Source organism: Equus caballus, chromosome 5 (assembly GCF_041296265.1).
Source record: "Equus caballus isolate H_3958 breed thoroughbred chromosome 5, TB-T2T, whole genome shotgun sequence".
Taxonomy (NCBI): domain Eukaryota; kingdom Metazoa; phylum Chordata; class Mammalia; order Perissodactyla; family Equidae; genus Equus; species Equus caballus.
The window spans coordinates 60,105,088-60,127,690 of NC_091688.1; the positions used below are offsets into that span (position 1 = coordinate 60,105,088).

At 41.6% G+C, this 22,603-nt stretch overlaps 2 protein-coding genes across 3 annotated transcripts in view; one reads left to right on the forward strand and one right to left on the reverse strand.

The window, feature by feature from the left end:
- Positions 1–22,603, reverse strand: part of DCLRE1B (DNA cross-link repair 1B) — a 51,033-nt gene that overhangs the window by 6,500 nt on the left and 21,930 nt on the right. The window contains exons 1-3 of one of the 2 annotated variants that reach the window (XM_001495742.5): positions 1,485–1,971; positions 638–803; positions 95–277 (exon numbers count right to left, since the gene is read on the reverse strand). In XM_001495742.5, the coding sequence (XP_001495792.1) occupies positions 95–277; positions 638–803; positions 1,485–1,673 (538 nt within the window). In that variant the 5' untranslated portion in view covers positions 1,674–1,971. Of the gene's footprint in view, positions 1–94; positions 278–637; positions 804–1,484; positions 1,972–22,603 lie in introns of those variants that run through there. The other variant, XM_023642130.2, reaches the window with a different exon arrangement.
- Positions 2,154–10,822, forward strand: AP4B1 (adaptor related protein complex 4 subunit beta 1). The gene is made up of 11 exons (XM_005610305.4): positions 2,154–2,264; positions 2,465–2,654; positions 4,059–4,283; positions 4,743–4,873; positions 5,247–5,394; positions 5,946–6,442; positions 7,472–7,555; positions 8,299–8,402; positions 9,422–9,629; positions 9,848–10,129; positions 10,390–10,822. Exons 2-11 carry the CDS (start codon positions 2,542–2,544, stop codon positions 10,815–10,817), a joined length of 2,220 nt encoding a protein of 739 aa, XP_005610362.1. The 5' UTR covers positions 2,154–2,264; positions 2,465–2,541; the 3' UTR covers positions 10,818–10,822.

Sequence of the window (22,603 nt, forward strand, 5' to 3'; positions counted from 1 at the left end):
GAGATCTGCACCAAGATTGAAAGATGTGAGAAACCCCGAAAGAATCTAGATTCACTAGCCACGGGAGAGAGAAAAAGGAAAGGAAAGCACTCACCAATCTTTATGTGATGTTGTGGGTGCTTTCGAATGAGCTCGACAATCTGGCGGGCAGCTTCTTGTTGGGAAGGAAGAACCAGGGCTGGGTTGCAATTGGTGTTATCTAGGTATAAGGTATGGATCTGTTTCCCCACTCGCAGGGCTGGCTCCTTTAGCATGGATGGCGTATACCGAAAATCACCTGAAGAAGAACATGGGGTGGGTAGAGAGTTAGAGACAAAAGAACAGAAGACAAGCCTCTCCCACCTCAAACAACAAACAGATGGGCATTTTCTTACTGGCCTGTGGAAAAACTATCACGGAGTCTGGTACTGAACTAATACAGTATAGCTTCTCTGTGGAAATGTCTCCATCCTGTTCCTGTTTTTGGATTACTCTTTACAAAGTGTGGACTCTTAAATGAGAAATCAGTTGAGAAAGGGTCACTGTGCTCATATGGGATGAGGCTAGGAGACCTCCAGACTTCCATTATGAGTTAAGGCTGCTCAGGAAAAGTAGTGTCTAGGCTGGGAGGGTAGGAGGGACCCCCCGGGAGGCCCACCTGTGTAGAGGATGGTTCCAAAGTAGCCTTCAAAGAGAAACATGACAGAGCCAGGGCAGTGATTGGCATCAATGAGGGTTACGGTCATGGTCTCTCGCCCAATTTCATCTAGAGGCAGGACATGGCTCTCACCAACTTCCAGGGCTCGGATCCACCGCTTGGATACCTGAGGAAACAGTTGGGCATCCCAATGAACACAGACTCCCCTCCCTGATACCTCCCTGGATCAGGAACCATCCCTTTCCCCAATCACGGAAAGCTGACCAAATCTTGAGCTGCCCAGGAGCCCAAGCTGTAAAGGGGATTCCCAAACAATTCACCATTTCTCCTCCCACTCTCCACCCTACCCTTTGTACAATTTTAAATAAAGATCCAGAAAACAGTCTAGTCAGCGATTTTCAGACTTTCCTGATCATCATAATCCTTTGGGGACACCTGTTAAAAAAATCCCAACCAGGTTTCCAGGACCTGCACTAGCTATAGCTACTGAATCAGATGGGGTATGGGGAGGGGCTGGAGAATCTGTATATTTACCCAGCACATTAGGTGGATTCTTAGGATGAGGCAAGTCTGGGAAACATTGGCCTAGCTTATGTGCAAAGCCAGGAATAGTTCTTGGCTGGACTCAAAGATCTCCCCAACTTGGTGCCGAAACATCCCAAGTCGGCCAGTTGGAAGCCACACTCCTATTCTGTGCTAAAGATGCATTTCTGGTTTCAAACAATTCCTGCATTGTAAAAATCAGTCCTCCTGGCCCCTACTCTGCGACTCCACGGCTGTGACAGATAGGAAGTCCCCACTCAGACGCCTGGACCAGCTCTCGGAGGCCGACTGTAGCCCCCCATACCTGTAGGTGACGATGCAAGAGGTAAGCGCTGATTGGGGAGCAGTAGAGGGGCCGGGCCCAGGTGCTAGACAGACCCACGGTGTGGTCCGAGTGCATGTGGGACAAGAAGAAGAGCCGTGCGCAACCAGCCCGGCGCAGGCTCCAAAAGTCCACGGCGATGGGCGTATTGGGGATCAGGACCCCGTTCATGGTGGCGGGGTTGGAGAGTCACCAGTGGGATCTTCATGGGAACAGACCTCCTGCGTGAGGCTCCCACAACGGCGCCCTGAAAAGAGTCATGCTGGGGCAAGACCAGGGCCAGAGATCCTGAGAGAAAGCCAGCCCAGTAGACGAATAAGTTACTAGAGTGGCAGAAAGAAGGAAGTGACGGTGCTCGCGGGAGTCGGGGGAAGAATCGAAAATCGCGCCTCTAGCCGCGGGCGGGACCTGGGGTCTAGGCCCGGCACTCAAAGCGCCCACTGCCGGGCGAAGACAGGCCCAAGTAGCCGATCTCCGACTGTCTGCCGCAGCTCCACCAGAGGGAGCCGTGCGGCTGCGCCGGGAGGCGAGGGCCTGTGGGACCGACACCCTAAGGTCGGGGGCCGCGCCGCGCTCCGCGCTCGCCCAGAGAGGGTGAGTGGCAGCTGCTCGGCTCGCGGGGGAGGCGGGACTTCCTCAGAAAGCGTGATTGGGCCTAACCGTGACGGCCACCACGTGGAGGCGCCAGAAAGGCTGGACCGGAGAGGGCGGGGTCTGCGGACTGTCGGCTGCCGGGCTGGAAATCGGGCCGAAGGCCTAGAGGTAGCCGGAGAGGTCTATGCGCGGAGCGAGGCAGCCTGCACGTCCCGGGAGGGAAGCGAAGAGCCCGGCGGGAGGCTGGCCGGGGAGCGGAGGGGGCTGAAGTTTGAGTGTGCTGGGGCCTGGGGCCCGGCTCTGGGGAAGCTGTGGCTGGGCGAGGTCACGCCTTTCGTCTCTTCACTAACTGACGTTTCCTTACCCAGGTTCCCACAGCAGGGCTAGAAGGAGCCCGCGAGTTACCTAGTGATCTGGGGGAACCGCCCCGGGCCTGTTGGAGAAGATGCCGTACCTTGGCTCCGAAGACGTAGTGAAGGAGCTGAAGAAGGCTCTGTGTAACCCGCACATTCAGGCTGATAGGCTGCGCTACCGGAATGTCATCCAGCGAGTGATTAGGTATCCCCCAACACCCTAACCCCCCACTGCAGCCCCCGTCAGGCCCTCTACCCCTGGCCGCTCTGAGCGAGGAAATGCGCTTCCATACTTGATGGCAGTTGTATGGTTTGGTCCTCCTGCTTCTCTGGAGTGCCATCTCAGTCTTCCCTGTGGGACGTCTGTTAACTTCATTTACTCGGTTGGTTTCCTCCGTATCTTGAACTTAGACTGCTGACACCCAGATCTATAATACTATATCCAGTACAGACCTCCTTTTTATCTTCGGACTCACATATCCTGCTGCCTGTTTGGCATTTCCACGTGGATATTTCTTCAAAGACATGCAAAATAGCACCTACATCCTTCCCCCTCCCCAAACCTGCTCTTCCGCTTATATTTGTGTTGATGAATGTCCACACCCAGCTGACCAAGCGTGGGACTCAGTCTTGATGATACTTGATTTTCACTTCTCAAGCCAGATGGTGTGAATTCGTAGTTCTAAATATCCATCCTCTTATTTACTTATTTTTTACTAGCGCTGCTGTCGTTCTGGTTTCATTACCACAACAGTTGCAGTAGCTTACTAATAGGTCACCTTGCCTCATTTCAGCCAGAATGAGTTTTCCAACATATGTATTTGAACATATAACTCTTGCCTACAGCTGTGGATCACAAACTTTAGTATGCCCCAAAGTCCCTTGGGGTGCTTTTAAAAAAATGTAAATATTTCATCCAATCCAGTGCTTCTGATTTCAGTGGGATGGAATGGAAGCCAGGAATCTGCATATTAAGTGTCCCATCAGATTGCTGTAGGAGACCACAGTTTGAGAAACAGTGATCTACAGAGCAAAGTCCAAGGAAGACCCAGCTAACTCAACTACCTGCACATTCTCAAAATAGTGTACCACGTAGACATGCCTCATAGCATATATCATTACCTATCTACTACACTTGACTGGCAACTCCTGCTCGTTCAACTAAAGTATTACTTCCTCTGTGGAAACATTTTATGACTTCCTGGCAATATTAGACCTCTGGATCCCCACTGCACCTTCTCTGTTACTTCAGTTATGATACTTATCTATCGTAGTGTAATTAGTGGTGTTTTTGTCTGGTTCCTTGAGCTCCTAGAGATCTAAAACCATGCCTTATTCAAAATTATGTCCCCAGAGCATATCCCTGGAATGTAAAAGCTGAATTTCACTGGAATGTACTAGGAATTCAGTAAGTGTTTATTGAATGAATAGAAGAACGTTTATTGCACGCCCATGGTGTGAAGTATTGTGTGATATAGTAGACCTGGTTGCTTCCCTCTAAGAGATCACAATCTAGTTGGATAACCAGGGCGTGCATAAGTAAAATGCCTTCTGTTGTATGTTGGCGATTATATATTTTACATCTTCCTGCTATGTATGTTGGTTTTAGGCACATGACTCAGGGCTTGGACATGTCTGCTGTTTTCATGGAAATGGTGAAGGCCAGTGCCACTGTAGATATTGTTCAGAAGAAGTTGGTGTATCTGTACATGTGCACATATGCCCCCCTGAAACCAGATCTGGCTCTCCTGGCCATCAATACATTGTGCAAAGACTGTTCGGACCCCAATCCGATGGTGCGAGGGCTGGCCCTACGGAGCATGTGTAGCCTCAGGTGAGCACCCTCTTCCCTGCCTGTTTCTCAGTGGCTGATGACTTCAGGAGCTCATGGGACAAGTTTTTAATGCTGACAATTTGTTTCAGCTCCTTAATATTGGGGGAAACACTGTTGTAACTTGAACTCAGGTTCTGAGCCATTGCTTTGGTTTAAGAAACTATATCATGGTTTCATTAAAGGGAGTTTTCCACCCTCACTCTTGGTGAAATAGTTCTTGGTTTTGGTTAAAGGTTTCTAAACAATTATGTATATGTATATTTTTGCTGCCAATGCAGCATGATTCCAAATGAAAAGTCAAGTATGGCTTTTGAAGTATGGCAGCAGCTTTCTCCAGTTCTTTATGATCTGATAGATGCACGTTCAAATATCTGCTAAACCCTTTGTTAAGTGAATAGAGGCTGAATTATGTCAAAACTAGTATTTAGGATTTGGCTGACTTCAAGATGTGTTGTTCAGGATGCCTGGTGTGCAGGAGTATATCCAACAGCCTATTCTCAATGGTCTGCATGATAAGGCTTCGTATGTCAGGAGGGTGGCAGTCCTTGGTTGTGCCAAGATGCATAATCTTCATGGAGACTCTGAAGTGGGTGAGTTTCAGTGTAATCCATCATGATCAACATTTTTTTGTGCCTCCATTCTATGTGTACCTTTGTAAAAGATTGTAGCTTTGGTAGAAAATAATAATGTTGCCCTACTTCTGTACCTGTCTCTTTAAGTAGGATGCAGGGCTTGGTATTTTCTGAGATTAGAGAAGTCCTTTCTTTGGGGTCCAGGTGAGATCCTTTGCATTAGTTACAACAGCCTGGAGATGGCAGTTTTTTTGCCTTGCGCTTTGTTATTGCCTTTGTTATTTTTGTAGCCGAGTTCAGCTTTGTCTGTCTGGAGCTGTTACACTCTGGCTTTTTCCCTGCGACTCTGAAGCTTTTCTTCTTTGCCTGAGATGTTTGTTCTCTTTTACAGATGGTGCCCTGGTAAATGAATTATACAGTTTGCTGCGTGACCAGGATCCAATTGTGGTTGTGAACTGCCTGAGGTCTCTAGAGGAAATTCTGAAACAGGAAGGAGGTGTTGTCATCAATAAGCCCATCGCCCACCATCTCTTAAATCGGTTTGCATGCTTCAGTGCTCTTTTTGCTATGATAAGATCTGCATCCCAGGGGGATCTTATCTATGTGTTGAGTTAAGGAGAGGTCTTGAACAACTTCTGTAGAGTGGTAAAGAAAGTTAACTATAACTATTAACTTCCTCGTATTTCATTGAGAAGATTTCTTTTATTTGTCTTAGTTTCTTTGGCTGATACCAAGAGATGGCAGGAACATCCTGAGGGGATAGATTCTGTCCTCTAGTCATTGTGTTCCCCAAACTAAGCCGTTTATGCTGTCTTAAAATGTAGAGAGTCTGGATCTAGGGTATAGTGATCATGTCTTTGGCCTTAGATGAGTGTGCATTTGTACTGTAAACTGATCTTGGAATTGAAAGCCTATTTTGTATAAAATATTTTAAATAGTATGTAAAAAGAATAATTCGATTATGGCACAGCCTATTTTCAAGAATTCTCCCCTTGTTACGATGAATAGATGACTGGTAACATGGCAGTAACAGGGAGATGATCCTAATTTTGTTGCTGAAACAGCACTTTTCTTTTCTTTTTTTGGATAGAATGTCAAAACTGGACCAGTGGGGCCAGGCTGAAGTATTGTACTTTCTGCTACGCTACCAACCCCGCAGTGAGGAGGAGCTGTTTGACATTCTCAATCTGTTGGACAGCTTTCTCAAGAGCAGTAGCCCAGGCGTGGTTATGGGAGCCACCAAACTCTTTCTGATCTTGGCAAAAAAATTCCCCCATGTACAAACTGATGTGCTTGTGCAAGTCAAGGGGCCTTTGCTGGCTGCTTGTTCTTCAGAGAGCCGCGAGCTCTGTTTTGCTGCCCTCTGTCATGTGCGCCAGATCTTGCATAGTTTGCCAGGTCACTTTAGCAGCCACTACAAAAAGTTTTTTTGCTCCTACTCGGAGCCCCACTACATCAAGCTACAGAAGGTGGAGGTGCTGTGTGAGCTGGTGAATGATGAGAACGTGCAACAGGTGTTAGAGGAACTTCGAGGGTACTGTACTGATGTGTCTGCTGACTTTGCGCAGGCTGCCATCTTTGCCATAGGTGGGTATCTGCTACTTTTTCGTTCTGAGAGCCTAGACCAACCAGCTAGAAAGCTGTGGAACCATAGAGAGCAAGGGGAATGAATCTTGCTTCAGAGACAAAGTACTGTGCACTGAAGAATTGGGTCAATGACTACAAATAAGGGGGAGAGGGACAAAAAAAGTTTTTTTGTCAACACTGGTATTGCCATATCTTCCAGAATAGAGAATACAGATAACTCAAACTACAATACTTAAAGTTTATATTGCCTTTGTTGTCTACTCTCCAGAATGCCTTCCTGTGTATCGTCTCAACACAGCCTTATGAAGTGAGGCAGTCAGGAAAAGTGGACAAGTGTTATTAACTTTGTTTTAAAGATGAAAAAACTCAAGTCACAAAAAGGTTATTAACTTATCAAAAGGTCATACAGTTCCGGACCTGGGCCTGGAACCCAGCTCTCCTGACGCAAAGTCCTATGTCACTTCACCCGTTGTTTGTTGGGTTTCTACTATGGGCTATGTATTGTGCTGAGTAGAGACCAACACAGAATAAATCCTGAGTTTTACAGACTTATTCATACTACTCTGGAATTTAAGAGGCTAGAGTGACTCACAAAATGAAAGCAGCTGGGCAGCTAAGTTTTGGAGAGCTTCATGTGGAGGAGGAGAAGGAACCCTCATGTGTAGAATAAAGTATTTTTTAGGGGCAGAGAAGAGGGAACAAAGAGGAAAGTAGAAATCCTACAGTCAGGAGACTGCTGTCACATGTTCCCGGCAGGAATATTCCTGTGCGGATGTGCTGCAGTGAACAGTACCTCATATCGCGCTGGCACATAAATACCTTTGTTACTGAAAGTTTTCAACCTTGTTCAATGGGAAGTTATTTTACCGAAGTTCCCCTAATAGCAAACTTAGATTCTTATTTCATCAAGCAAGGGATGATTTTTTAAGTATCTTTGGTCCTCTTTGTCTTTGGCTGGTGGGGAATTATTTTAGAATGAGGTGCTAATATTTGACTTAACGCTTTTCTTTCCTTTCCCTTCCTGTGTAGGCGGCATTGCCAGGACCTACACGGATCAATGTGTGCAGATTCTAACAGAGTTGCTGGGGCTTCGACAAGATCATATTACCACAGGTAATGACTGCCTCCCTAGGTTTTTTTTTTTTTTTGTCAATTGCCTGGCCTATAGTAGTTGCTCAAAAAGTATTGTTTAATAACAAAGAGGTTTAAACTTTTCTTTGCATCATCATCTCTTGCCATCTGAGAAGCAGAGAGTCTATAAATCTAACACAGTAGAGGGTATGCAAGGCTGTTCTATAGATAATGAAGGTACTAGGATGACCTTGCTTATTATTTCCCCACCTTTACCCCTCTTTTTGCTTTAAGGTAGCATACTGTAAGCAGTGGCTTCCAGGGCTGGCACTAGGGTGAGGCAGGCAAGGTGCCTATGATGCAAAAGTTTAAAGAGGCACTCACTCTCAGGCTCGTGCAAGTGCTGACCCTGCGTGTCTTCTTAAGTTTTACACCCTTGGCACCTTGCTTCACCCTAGTCCCAACTCTGGGGGTTCCATTTATACTGTCTTTGGAGTATCATTCAACAGCAACACTACCCCACATTTGCATACAGCTTTGCATTTTACCAAGTGCTTTTGCCTACATTAGCTCATTTATCCTCATGGCAATCTGCTAAGAGCAGCGTTCTTTTAAGAAATTATTGCCCACGTCACACATTTCTCAGATAATCATTGACCACATCTCCAACACCCATTTTACAGAAATCCACCCAGCAATCTAGTCTGAATGTATTACTTTTCTTCAGATTCCTTCCTGCGTGGAGGCTCTAATCTTGTCCTTTTGTATCCTGAGCTGTGTTGTAGTGGTGGTGCAAACTTTCCGAGACCTGGTTTGGTTGTGTCCTCAGTGTACGGAAGCTGTGTGTCAGGCCCTGCCCGGCTGTGAGGAGAACATTCAAGATAGTGAGGTAGACTGTAATTCGCCTTTACTTCCAGGCAAAGGGGGAATGCTTGGGACTGCTCTGTGAGATGGAATCTAATTATTCTTTCTACCCAGTATCAGAAGTAGAAATTCTTAGAGTTAATTGCCACCTCAGATTCTATTTTGGGTGTAAGTGGAAAATAAATTATAAAAACATTAGGATTTAGCTATAGTTTTTATCACAAATACTTTAATTCTGTTGTTCTCTTGAACAGTTTTGAATTAGAAATTTAGGCCATGGAGTTTTCAGCTGAAATGAAAATGAGAATCATTTGTGGGATTTTTACAAATATCTGGGCTTCACCACAGGTCTACTGACTTAAATATTCAGGAGTGGTAGACCTAGACACACACACACACACATTTTTTTTTTTTGGTGAGGAAGATTTGCCCTGAGCTAACATCTGTTGCCAATCTTTGTCTTTTTGCTGGAGGAATATTAGCCCTGAGCTAACATCTGTGCCAGTCCTCTATTCTGTCTGTGGGACGCTGCCACAGCATGGCTTGATGAGCAGGGTATAGGTCTGTGCCTGGTATCCAAACTTGCAGACACTGGGCTGCTGAAGCAGAGCATGTGAACTTCACCACTACACCACCAGGCCAGCCCCTAGACACATATATTTTTAAGAAGCTTCACAGCTCATTCTGATATGCACTCTAGGTTAATCACCACTTTCATGAAGTAATTTAGAGAAATCTTTCAGTAGCTTCCACTGAAACATTAAACTCCAAATTGGGTCAGAGGCCCCAAAGCTGAGGAAGCCTTACTGCTCAGTCAACATAGACTATGACAGTCTTGAGTCTTCTTTTGTGCGGTAGAATTTCATTCCTGTTTGTTGTAGAGAGTGTGGTAGGCGGAATTGATACAATCCAAGTTGAAGTAAATAAAAGATTATACCTTTTCTGCTGACGCTAGGGGAAAAGCAAAACCTGCAACTGTCTACTGTCTTCTGTGTTTTGGACAGCCAAATGTTGAGCACCTGTTCTTGTTCCTTCATTTCCTAGGGGAAGCAGGCACTTATTTGGCTACTTGGTGTCCATGGGGAAAGAATTCCCAATGCTCCTTATGTCTTGGAAGACTTTGTGGAGAATGTGAAGTCAGAGACGTTTCCAGCTGTTAAGATGGAGCTACTCACTGCCCTGCTGCGCCTTTTCCTCTCGCGACCTGCTGAGTGCCAGGACACGCTGGGGCGTTTGTTGTATTACTGCATCGGTAGGTTCTTCAGAAGGAAATATCACTTGCCATAACCAATAGTAAAAATTCTCACAGCTTGCATTGTTTGTTGAGTCATGTCTGGGACCTAAGGATAAAATGTTAATGTTTTCTAGCGTTTCCTCCCTCCTTCATTTTTTTCTCCTATTTTGGTTGGCACAGGGGTAAAAAAGGAGTGCTTTTGTTTTTAACTGACTCAATCTGTTGTCGTACCTCAGAGGAAGAAAAGGATATGGCAGTACGGGACCGAGGTCTCTTCTATTATCGCCTCCTCTTAGCTGGCATTGATGAAGTTAAGCGGATTCTGTGTAGCCCTAAATCTGACCCTTCTCTTGGACTTTTGGAGGATCAGGCAGAAAGACCTGTGAATAGCTGGGCTTCAGACTTCAACACACTGGTGCCAGTATATGGCAAAGCCCGCTGGGCAACCATCTCTAAATGTCAGGGGGCAGAGCGTTGTGGCCCAGAGCTTCCTAACACTGCATCCTTTGCCACATCAGGTAAAAATAGTCTTTATATCTTGTCATGAAAAATCTTTATTTTTTGCAGTGACTGGTAGAGAAAGTAGAATACCCTAGCTAAATCTTAGACTGTTGCGTAAATTTGAAGTCTTTGTGAGCAAGAAAGAAGTTCATCATTGGTTATTTAAGCCATTTATCCAAAGATAAAAGTCATATTGTGTACTTCTGGAAATCTAGATGAAAAATGTACTTCCTATAGATTAAGAACATCTCTTACACAAGCTTTCTGACTCTTTTAGGACCCCTGATTCCTGAAGAGAACAAGAAGAGGGTACAAGAACTCCCTGATGCTGGAGCCCTCATGCTAGTCCCCAAATGCCAGCTTACTGCTGAATGTTTTGAGAAAACTTGGCTTCACCTCAAAGTTGCTCATCAGCAAGTACTCCCTTGGCAGGGAGCAGTCCATCCTGACACCCTCCAGATGGCCCTGCAAGTAGTGAACATCCAGACCATTGCAATGAGCAGGGCAGGGGCTCAGCCATGGAAAGCCTACCTCAGTGCACAGGATGATACTGGCTGTCTGTTCTTAACAGAACTGCTGTTGGAGCCCGAGAACTTGGAAATGCAGATCTCCGTGAAACAAAATGAGGCTAGGACTGAGGCACTGAATGGTTTTATTTCTGTATTAGAAACTGTGATTGGAACAATTGGAGAAATAAAATCATAACAGATTCTTGCTGCCTTTTCTAAGTGAGGTGAATAGCTGTGAGTGCCTTAATTTTTCTTATTAGAGCTGCTTGTGAGTCCAGATAGCATCAAATACAAAGGAGAATGGGAAATCTAAGAATGAGGGTTGTTGTGTTTTTGTCCAAAGACCATTGACTTATTCCTCTCATACCTATTGGTGAATGACCCCATTTTTCCAGGTGATGTAAAGGTTAGTGTTGTTGGTAAGGGGATGGGAATGGGGTAAGAATAGGATTTGGATTCTTTTCTAATCAGTTTGAGCGATTGTGTTACTAATTAAAGATGCCTGATGTGTGTGGACACTGATAGAGTCATCATTTGTAGGAGTCATCTCTTCTTTCCTTGATTATTTCTATAAATTGCTGACTGTTCTTATATTTGTAATCATGCTTTTTTCGGCCATAGTTCAAAGTCCTTACTGTGGCATCTGAAGTAACTCTTCAGTGTCATGTCTCCCCACTCCCCAAAACACCCTCTCTTCTGGCAAAAGCAAACCACTTACAGTTTCTTGAATGCACTAAGCTCTCTCTCACCTCTGTGCTTTGGCACCTGTTTTTATTTCTTGCCTAGAACATCTCCTCACCCCTATACCTTCTTTGTTTAAGTAACACCTAGTCTGTCTGTCAGTATGCAGCTCGGTCATGAGCTCTTTCAGGAAGTTTTCTGTGACCCTCACTGCCTTCATTAAGGGTCTCGTTCAAGCTGTCAAAGCAGTCAGTGCATATGTCTAGCAGCACTATTGTAGCTGTGTTCTTGTCACTCTTCCTCACTTTTAATTTTATCCATAACTGACCACAATTTTATATGTTAATTGAAACAACTTATGGCAAGAACAGATGTAATAAAATGATGGTAAAGTATAAATAACTAGAGAATCCAGAACAGGGAAAATGAAAATACCAGTTAAGACCAGCTGAGTTAAGGGATGAGGAAGTATCCAAATGTTCAGGCCATAAGGGCCTACATAGCTGATAGAGCTGAGCCTCAGATTTAGCTCTGTAAGTGATCTGGCAGTCAGAGAAAAGAGAAATGGTTGTATAGTTGTCATCAGAGAGGAAGAAACATTCCAATTCTAATTTCTAAAAGAAGTTTACATGTAGTCTCACATAGGTGGCACTGTGATATATATAAGATTCCTAGGGGAAGTTAGTAAAGGGTTTCACGTGACTCTCTTATGGTCTTCTTCAGTGAAGGCAGAGAGCATAACTTTCACATGGAGCTTAGTGAACGCATTTCTTCAAGGACTTGACATGATCCAAATATCATCCAGCTGAATTCAAGGACTTCTACTGCCTGGATATATAGATGGACTGCATATCTTTCAAATAATCTTCACCCATCCCTTCTCTCAACTAGGCTCTTAATAGAAGTAGATAACAGAAAGTATTGAATTTTCTGGTAAGCGCCTGGATTTTGTGAGTTGTTTGTCCGCACTGGACAATTTCTAAGGACAGTGATTGTCTTTCTTTCCTTCTATCTCCACAGTGCCTGCCACATAGTGGTTACTCAGTAAATATTTATTGAATGAATAGCTCTAAGTAATTAGATTCTGATGATGTTTTGGGATTGGTGTTTCAAATGAGTTTTGTTATATTTTATCAACTATACAGAAAATAATAGATGGAATTCCATCTAGACTGGGGTTTCTCAAAAATGGCACTATTGACATTTGAGGCCAGATAATTCTTTGTTGTCGAGGGTTTTCCTGTGCACTGTAGGATGATTATTAGTATCTCTGGCCTCTACCCACTAGATGCCAACAGATCCCCTAGTTGTGACAACTGAAATTGTCTCCAGACTTTGCCAAAGGTGCCCTGGAGGTCAAAATCCCCCCCAGTTGAGAATGACTGATCAAGGCCGTGCATCCCCAGGGACTGGAAGTAGAGGAATCAGAGCAGCTTCAGAATTGCTTTTTCCATATTTTGACTTGGTTGGTTAAACCATGAATGTTCAATTAGGCACTAAAAGAAATAAAATCGAAGTGTATAGTGCTGCCAATTTGAAGTGTTACAAGGGAACAGGATGTAAGTGGTATAAATTTGAGTATATTGGATTTTTTTAAAATTAAAGACTATAATTGAAATGTTGACCCTTTCCTAATTTGTAAGCAAAATGACTAAAACTTAAATATACCATGAAGTTAATTATTTAATATCTCTTCTCCCTAGGAGCTCTCTCTAACCTCTGCAGATATATGGTTTTATGATATGATATAAGTAGATGCTCATCTTTAAAATCCATAAGGGTAGTTAATACTGTGCCCTTAGGAAAATGGCCTTCTAATGTCTGTCATAGTTGGTAGGTAGTATGTAACATGTAATGAGTGCCCACCAATGACCGTGGTGCTTTGAAACATTGCAGAGACAATCATTTGCACGGTTCTTGACCATAATTTTATTACTATGGACCAGTGGCTGTTATTTGCCTCCATCTCTCCCTCCTTTTTTACATGGGAGTTCTGTTACAATTATTCTATCCCTTTTTCATATATTGGGTGTCTAGGGGAGGGGAGACAAATAACTTAATTTCCTATTTATAGGTCTCCACATTGAGAGGAGATGTACCCAAGAATCCTCATTCACACGCATACCTGGTGCAGATAACAAGATCCTGGACTTTGAGCCAGTGATATAATGAGATGAGGCTTTTGTGAGAGGCATGTAAATTGTTGTGGCCAGAGTGGCAAGAGAAGCAAGTGAGAGTGAAAAAATCCTGGCCTTATTTTTCAGTAAAAATTAGGAGTACTATATTTGAACTGTAAGAGTGAAGGGTGTGTAGGCTGAGCGGGAAGGGATGGTTTGGGAGGGTGCTACATTGAAGGCCTGAAGAGAAATAAACAAAGGGGGAAAATTTACCACACATTGCCCATGAGAGGGTATACTCTGTTTCTATGGCCTTATAACATTGGTTGTAAAGATAATACGAAGGATAGATAAGATAATGCAAAGATTAGATTCCAAAGATGGCATATTCCCATAAGCCTATCAGTACTGAAATGAGGAAAGTGGTTTATTATTGTGGGAAAAGGCTAATTATTTGAGGTCAGATAGACATGGTTTTAAATTTCTGTTCTGCCACTTACCTTGCGTAAGCTATTTAACACAAGTTGGATGGTATTTAATAATTTTTTTATATTATTTTGGTGGTATATTGTAAGAGTATTTGTTGGAATCCTTAAATCGTCAATAGCTAGCTCGAGTATGAAAGCAGGTTGGCCTAGAATTATCTCTGAGGGACCTTATAATGTTAATGGTCTGAAGTCTGCTTAGTAGAAACTGAAGTTTCAGCTCTAGTGATAATGACAAAGGAAAATGGCCCTTTAGCTACATAATTCCTAACCTAGTCCAAAAACAATTTATGATCATTTGTTTTTTTAGAATTGAATAGAAAATAGAAGATTGGCTCTAATTGTTTTCTAAGGTAGAAATTCCATTTTGAACAACTGATTTATATTTTATGCTTGAATCTCTTATTAGTTCACCAGGTCAGACTACCCTGGAAGGACTGATAGGTTTGATTGCTCCTTCTAGACCCAAACCTAAAATCTAGATGTAGCTATATTAAGAAGGCGGCTGGTATGAGTAAGTGTCCAATGCTGAGATCTCGTAAAACAATGATGGAGTCCAACCCTGTTTGGAAAATCCTAATTAATCCTGTTAGAGATTGGATCCCAGATCCCTTACCAGCACAGGGACACAGATATCCTCAGTATCAAATAGGTTTAGTGAGAAGAATATTTCAGGAGGCTTCAGATATTGTACTGTGATGACTGGCTTGGTTTCCTGTCCTGACATATTGGGCAAAATCTACCTTATCTACGAGATCATCATCACGATATCCTCTGTCTTGAGTCTGTGCAAGCACTTAAATGTACCTTTTTCTTACAGATTCTGAGGAACCGGCCTACCTGCATTCTAAAAGAATTACTGCAATATCTAGCTTTCTCTCATCAGATACCCTGGTTTTTGATGGTTTAGAGGAATTTATACACTGAGGCTGGACAGATGGAATGCATCTACAAACCCTCAAATGAAAATGAATTTGCTGCTACACAGAAAACTTGGCCATTCATGGGGTGTGGGACTGCCAAGGCACAGCTTTGCTTCAGGGAAACATGCAAGCAAGGTAATGGTAGAGGTGTTTATGGTTGGTTTTCAGGTGACTTCTTAGGAAGACAAGCCAACCTAAAGGAGATAGAGAAGGGCTAAGAATAATGAACCCTGGGTTGCATCTTTGACGAGTATGTAGACAAGGATGCCAGTTGCCTTTGGCAGGCATAGAATCTAAGAGACGTGATTCAGGTATGAAACTTATAGCACTGAAGATAAGTTAGGAGGTCTGACGGATGCCTATGCTCGTGCTGCAGAGGTAAGTTGAGGTTGTCATGCCTGCCTTGGGTACAAATAGACCCCAGGGTCTCTCTGGGAGACAAGTTCAAGCTTTATCATCTTGACAATGGAGTACTCATTGGCTACATTCAGAGCAGAACAGACTTCCATTTCCTCAAATAAGAAGATGGTGGCACTCCTATAAGGACAGTAGGAGTCAGATAGGCCAGGAAGAACCGAAGAAGTCAAACAGCATTCATCCAGTGAGTCCTATGGGGCATCATGCTCTACCACCTCTGGCAGCTCCCTGATGAACCTAGTTGGGTAGGGAGGACTGAAGATTACAACAAGAAGGATAGACACCACAGCATCCTAGCTGCTTTTGATGAGAGGCATAGAAGTATAGTCACAGCAAAGGCACAGACCCATTAATGAGAGAAAAAACTAACCTATTTCAGGGGCAGAGTGTGGCTGCCTTGGGGGAAGTAGAGACAGAGAAAAAAGGAGACAGAGAGAGAGAATAGAAGGTGTTCAGTGCATTAGCCATATAACAAGCTTATGAGCATGAACTATGATTGAATGGAAGTCATGACTCCCAGCACATGTGGAGAATCATAAAAGTGGCTTCAACATTTTTGCATAAATTTTGTTGATAATTACATTCAGTGACCAAGTCAACACACACTTTAAAGGTATCCTTAGGGACCGGCCCCGTGGCTGAGTGGTTAAGTTGGCATGCTCCACTTCAGCGGCCCAGGGTTTCACTGGTTCAAGTCCTGGGCATGGACATGGCACCTCTCATCAGGCCATGCTGAGGCAGTGTCCCACATGCCACAACTAGAGGGACCACAACTAAAAATACACAACTAGGTACTGGGGGGCTTTGGGGAGAAAAAGGAAAAAAAAATCTTAGAAGAAAAAAGTGTCATTGACTCATTGTAACTTATTGTAGTATTAATTTATTTCCTTGATGACTGGGTAGAACATCTTTTCATGTGCTTTTTGGCCATTTGTATATCTTTTTTTTGTGAAGTATTTCTTCAAGTCTTTTGACCAATTCTCTTACTGCATTGTCTTATCAGACTTCATGATATATTCTGGAGACAAGTCCTTTGTTGGAGATTATAATTTCTTCTATTCTGTGGCTTCCCTTTATCTTCTTTTTTTTTTTTTTTTAAAGATTTTATTTTTTCCTTTTTCTCCCCAAAGCCCCCCCAGTACATAGTTGTATATTCTTTGTTGTGGGTTCTTCTAGTTGTGGCATGTGGGACGCTGCCTCAGCGTGGTTCGACGAGCAGTGTCATGTCCGCGCCCAGGATTCGAACCAACGAAACACTGGACCGCCTGCAGCGGAGCGCGCGAACTTAACCGCTCGGCCACGGGGCCAGCCCCCCCTTTATCTTCTTTTAATAATATCTTTTTGGGATATATATGTATAAGTGTAAATAAATATATATGATAATTATTTATAAATATATTTCATTACTATATATTTATATACATATATAAATATATTTGATATTTTCTCTAAGAAATAATTGCCTAACTTAAAGTTGCAAAAATTCTTTTCCTATATTTTCTTTTGAGGAGTTTTACAATTGTAGCTTTTACATTTATGTCTATGATCCATTCTTAGTAATATCTGTGTATGATGTGAGATATGGATTGATATTTTTTAATATGGATATGTAGTTTTTCTATCACCATTTGCTGAAAATAATTAACTTTATCCTTTGAATTGCCTTGGTACCTTTGTTGAAAATCAATTGACCATATTGATATGGGTCTATTTCTGGACTCTCCTTCTGTTCCATTGATTATATGCTATTTTTTTCACCAATACCACACTATCTTGATTTCTCTACTTTTATAGTAATTCTGGATATGGGCAATATAGCTCATCCACCTTTATTCTTCTTTTGTAAAATTGCTTTGATAATTCAAGATCGTTTGCATTTCCATATAAATTTTAGAATAAGCTTGGAAATGTTTACCATTTCTGCTGGAATTTTGATTGGGAGTGCATTAGATCTGTTGATCAATTTGGGGAGAATTGACATCTAAGCCATATTGTGTCTTTCAATCCAGAACAAGTTTTATCTCTCCATTTATTTAGTTCTTTAATATCTCAAAGTAATGTTCTGTAGTTTTCAATGTACTGTTCTTAGACACATTTTGTTAAATTTGTCCTTTCATGTTATGTTTTTAGATACTATTTTAAATGAAATTGTATTTTATTTTGCTTTTCAAATATGCATTGCTACAATATGGAAATACATTAGATCTTTTTTATATTGATCTTATAATCTGAAATCTTGCCGAACTTATTAGTTTTAGTAGCTTTTTTTGTAGATTTCTTAGGCTTTTAAAAATATGCAATCAAGTATTCTATGAATAAAGATAGTTTAAATTCTTCCTTTCCAATCTCTATGGATTTGTGTATTTGATTGTCTTATTTTACTGGTTAAGATCTCCAGTATAATGTTGAATTGAAGGAGCATCAGCACACTTTCTTGTCATTTTCCCTGTCTTAATAGAAAAGCATTCAATATTTGACCATTGAGTATTATATTATCTGTAGATTTTTCATATATGCCCTGGGTTAGGTTAAGACAGTTGCCTTCTATTCTTAGTAGGGAGTTTTGTGTGTGTGTGTGTGTGTGTGTGTGTGTGTGTGTGTGTTTTAATCATGAGAAGGTCTTTCTTTCGTCAAATGCTTTTTCTGCATATATTGAGATGATGATATAGTGTTTCTCCTTTATCCTGCTAACATGAAGAATTATATTGTTGACTTTTTAAATATAAAAGAATATTTAGTCATCATCATGGTTGTGTGAAAGGATCCCTTTGTCTCTCTTCAATCTACAGCAAGTAAAACATCCATAGCCCAACAAAGGCTACATTGCCCAACACACCAGGATTCTGGAGAGATCACATATTGGTACATACAAAGGTGTATGGATTGGAACACATAGAGGAGGCAAAACAGGAACAGCACAGGCATTGCCCAGGACCCTGGTTGCCCAGCTGCCCACTTCTAGCCCCAGAGAACCCAGTAGGCAGTAATGGAGATGCATGTGCAAATCCAGCCAGTCAGCCATGGTGGCACCTGCAGCCATGGGGAGTGGAACAGCAGTGAAGGTGAAATCAAATGATTCCAGGCCCCCTGGCTGCAGCTCAGAGCCTGGTAGCAGCTGTGGAGGTGCATGCAGGACTCTGACATCCCAACTTCAGCAGCCCCTGTGGCCACAAAGTAATGGGCAACACAAAAACAGTGTCCTGTGAGCCCAGCTCCTACCCCACCCATTTCTTCTGCCTCCTATCATCACAGTGGCAGACCTTCTGACCCAGGTGATTCCAGATGCAGTGGAAGCATTGGCCATCCCTGTACTCCTGGCAACAATATCAGCAACTGCAGCAACTGCAGCAACAGCAAGGCCTCAGTGGCCCCCTCCCCCAGAGGTGCAAGCAGTGATGATGAGAGTACCAGCGACACCTCAAATAGAAGCATTGGAGGGTGGAATGTGGAGATCCTCAAACATAGCCAGAGACAGCTCAGGTAAGAGAAACCAAAAATTAGGGCTATAGTGCCACCTATTAAAAAACAAAAGAAAGGTCTCTAATCTCCAACCACTTAAAAAGTTTGAATCAAAACAAACAAAGCTATACCTAAGTAAGAGAAGCACTTGCTATGACAAATGTGATGGCAGGGGAATAACTCAGCAAGCACCAGAAAAAGCCATGGTAACACGGCATCACAAAAAGAAAATAATGATTCTCCAGACACCAAACATAAAGTCATGGAAGATTGTGATCTAACTGATAAAAAAAAAAATTGAAATAGCTGTCATGAAGAAACTCAACAAGCTACAAAAAAAACTCCGAAAGGCAGTTCATTGAGCTCAGGAATAAAATCAATGAACAGAAGAAATACATTCCCAAAGAGATTGAAACTCTAAAAAAGCACCAAATAGAAATTCTGGGGCTTAAAAACTCGATAAATGAGAAGAAGAATGCATTAGAAAGCACTGAAAATAGAGCAGACCATATGGAAGAGAGAATTAACAAGCTCAAAGATAGAAAACTAAAAATGACGCAGGTAGAAGAGGGGAGAGACTAAGATTTTTTTTTAATGTGGAAATTCTACAAGTATTATCTGACTCCATTAGAAAGGGAAACATAAAGATAATGGGTATCCCAGAAGGAGGAGAGAGAGAAGGGAACAGAGACCTTATTTAAAGAAAAAACAGCCAAGAACTTCCCAAACCTTTGGAAAGAACTGGATATACAAATCCATGAAGCTAATAGAACACTCAGTTATCTCAACACAAAAAGACCTCCAAGATGCATGATGATAAAACTCTCAAAAGTCAATGACAAAGAAAGAATATTAAAGGCAGCCAGGGAGAAAAAAACCAATAACCTACAAGGGAACCCCCATTAGGGTGTCAGCAGATTTCTCAGCAGAAACTCTGCAGGCCAGGAGAGAGTGCAATGATATATTCAAAATATTGAAAGATAAAAACTGCCAGCCAAGAATACTCTATCTAGCAAAGTTATTTTTCGGATATGAAGGAGAAATAAAGTCTTTTCCAAACAAAAGCTGAGGGAGTTCATCACCAGTAGACCTGCCTTACAAGAAATGTTGAAAGGTCTTCTACCTGAAATGAAAATGCAAAGGTATACAAAGCTTTGAGCCAGGTGATAAATACGCAGAATCAGAACATTGCAACTCTGATATCAGAATAGATTAGTAAACAATTATAACAAAGGTTAAAGGGAGGGAAGCATTAAAAATGAATATAACCACTTCAATTTGGTAATGAACTCACAATACAAAAAGGGTCAATTTGTGACAACAAAACATAGAAGGGGAAAAGGGGAAAGATGGAACCTGCATAGGTAAATGAAGATAAGATACTATCGGCAGAAAAAGGGCTATCTTATCTATGAGACCTTTTATACAAACTTTATGGTAACCACAGAACAAAAATTCAGAGCAGACACATGAAACATAAAAAAGAGGAAACCGAGAAAAACATCACAGAAAACCACCAAACTGAAATGGCAGACAGAAATACAACAAAAAGAAACAATGGAAATATAGACCAACCAGAAAACAAAAGATAAAATGGCAATATTAAGTCCTCATATATCAATAATCACCTTAAATTTAAATGGATTGAATTCACCAATCAAAAGACAGAGTGGCTGGATGGACTAGAAAACAAGACTCAACTAGATGCTGCTTCCAGGAGGCCTATCTCAGCTCTAAAAACAAACATAGGCTTAAAGTGAAGGGATGGAAGATGATACTCCAAGCAAATGACAACCAAAAGAAAGTGGGTATAGCTATACTTATATCAGATAAAATAGACTTCAAGCCAAAAAAGATAACAAGAGACAAAGATGGACATTGTATAATGAAAAAGGGGACAATCCATGTAGAAGACATAACATTTATTAATACATATACACCTAACATAAGAGTACCAAAATATATAACGCAATTATTAACAGACCTAAAGGGAGAAACTGACAATACGATAAGAGTAGGGGACTTTAGTACTCTACTTAGATCAATGGATAGATTATCCAGACAGAAAGTCAACAGGAACCATTGGCCTTAAATGAAACATTAGACCAGATGGACTTAATAGATATATATAGAACATTCCATCCAAAAGCAGCAGAATACACATTCTTCTCAAGTGCACATGGAATGTTCTTAAAGATAGACCATATGTTGAGAAACAAATCTCAATAAATTTAAGAAGATTGAAGTCATATGAAGTTTTTTTTCTGACCACAATGGTATGAAACTAGAAATCAACTACAAGAAGAAGGCTGGAAAAGTCTCAAATATGTGGAGACAAGACAACCTGCTACTGAGAAACTGTTGGATGAATGAAGAAATCAAAGGATAAATCAAAAAATACCTGGTGACAAATGAAAATGAAAATACAACATACTGAAACCTATGGGATGCAGCAAAAGTGATACTAAGAAGGAAGTTTATAGCAATACAGGCCTAGCTGAAGAAACAAGAAAAATCTCAAACAGTCTAACATTACACCAAAAGGAACCAGAAAAAGAACAAACGAAGCCCAAAGTCAGTAGAAGAAAGGAAATAATAAAAATCAGAGTGGTGGAGCTGGTCCCATGGCCAAGTGGTTAAGTTCGTGTGCTCAGCTGCAGGCAGCCCAGTGTTTCGTTGGTTTGATTCCTGGGCGCAGACATGGCACTGCTCATCAAACCATGCTGAGGCAGCATCCCACATGCCACAACGAAGAATATACAACTAAGTACCGGGGAGCTTTGGGGAGAAAAAGGAAAAAATAAAATCTTAAAAAAAAAAATCAGAGTGGAAATAAATGAAATAGACACTAAAAAGACAATAGAAAATATCAATGAAACTAAGAGCTGGTTCTTTGAAAAGATAAAAAAAAATTGGCAAACCTTTAGCTAGATCCATTAGGGAAAAAGAATAAATAGAAATGAAAGAGGAGAAGTTACAACAGATACCACAGAAATATAAACGATTGTAAGGGAATACTATGAAAAGCTACACACCAACAAATTAGATAACCTAGAAGAAATGGATAAATTCTTAGAATTATACAACCTTCCAAAACTGAAGAAGAAATAGAGAATCTTAAAAGACTGATCACTAGTAAGGAGATTGAAACAGTAATCAAAAACTCCCAAAAACCAAAAGTCCAAGACCAGATGGCTTCTCTGGTGAATTCTAACAAACATTTAAAGCATATTTAATACTTATTCTTCTCAAACTTTTCCAAAAAATTGAAGAGGATGGGATGCTTCCTAACTATTTTACGAGGCCAAAATTACCCTGGTACCAAAACCAGATGAGAACAACACAAAAAAGGAAAATTACAGACCAATATCACTGATGAACGTAGCTGCAAAAATCCTCGGCAAAATATCAGCAAATCAAATACAACAGTATATTAAAAGGATCGTAAACCACGATCAAGTGAGATTTATTCCAGGGATGCAAGGGTGTTTCAACATCCACAAATCAATCAAAATGATACACCACGTTAACAAAATGAAGAATAAACATCACTTGATCATCTCAATAGAGGCAGAGGAAGCATTGACAATATACAGCATCCATTTATGATAAAAACTCTGAATAAAATGGGTATGGAAGAAAAGTACCTCAACATAATAAAGGCCATGCATGACAAACCCACAGCTAACATCATACTCAATGGTGAATAACTGAAAGTTACCTTTCTAAGAACAGGAACAAGACAAGGATGCCCACTCTCACCACTCCCTTAATTCAACATAGTGATGGAAGTCCTAGCCAGAGCAATCAGGCAAGAAAAAGAAATAATTGGAAAGGAAGAAGTGAAATTGTCACTATTTGCAGATGACATGGTTTTATACATAGAAAACCAGGAAGAAT

Coding starts and splice junctions, on each gene's coding strand:
- AP4B1 (XM_005610305.4), top strand. CDS start 2,542: ATGCCGTACCTTGGCTCCGAAGACGTAGTGAAGGAGCTGAAGAAGGCT. Junction 2,655..4,058: donor GTCATCCAGCGAGTGATTAG/GTATCCCCCAAC, acceptor TGTTGGTTTTAG/GCACATGACTCAGGGCTTGG. Junction 4,284..4,742: donor CGGAGCATGTGTAGCCTCAG/GTGAGCACCCTC, acceptor TGTGTTGTTCAG/GATGCCTGGTGTGCAGGAGT.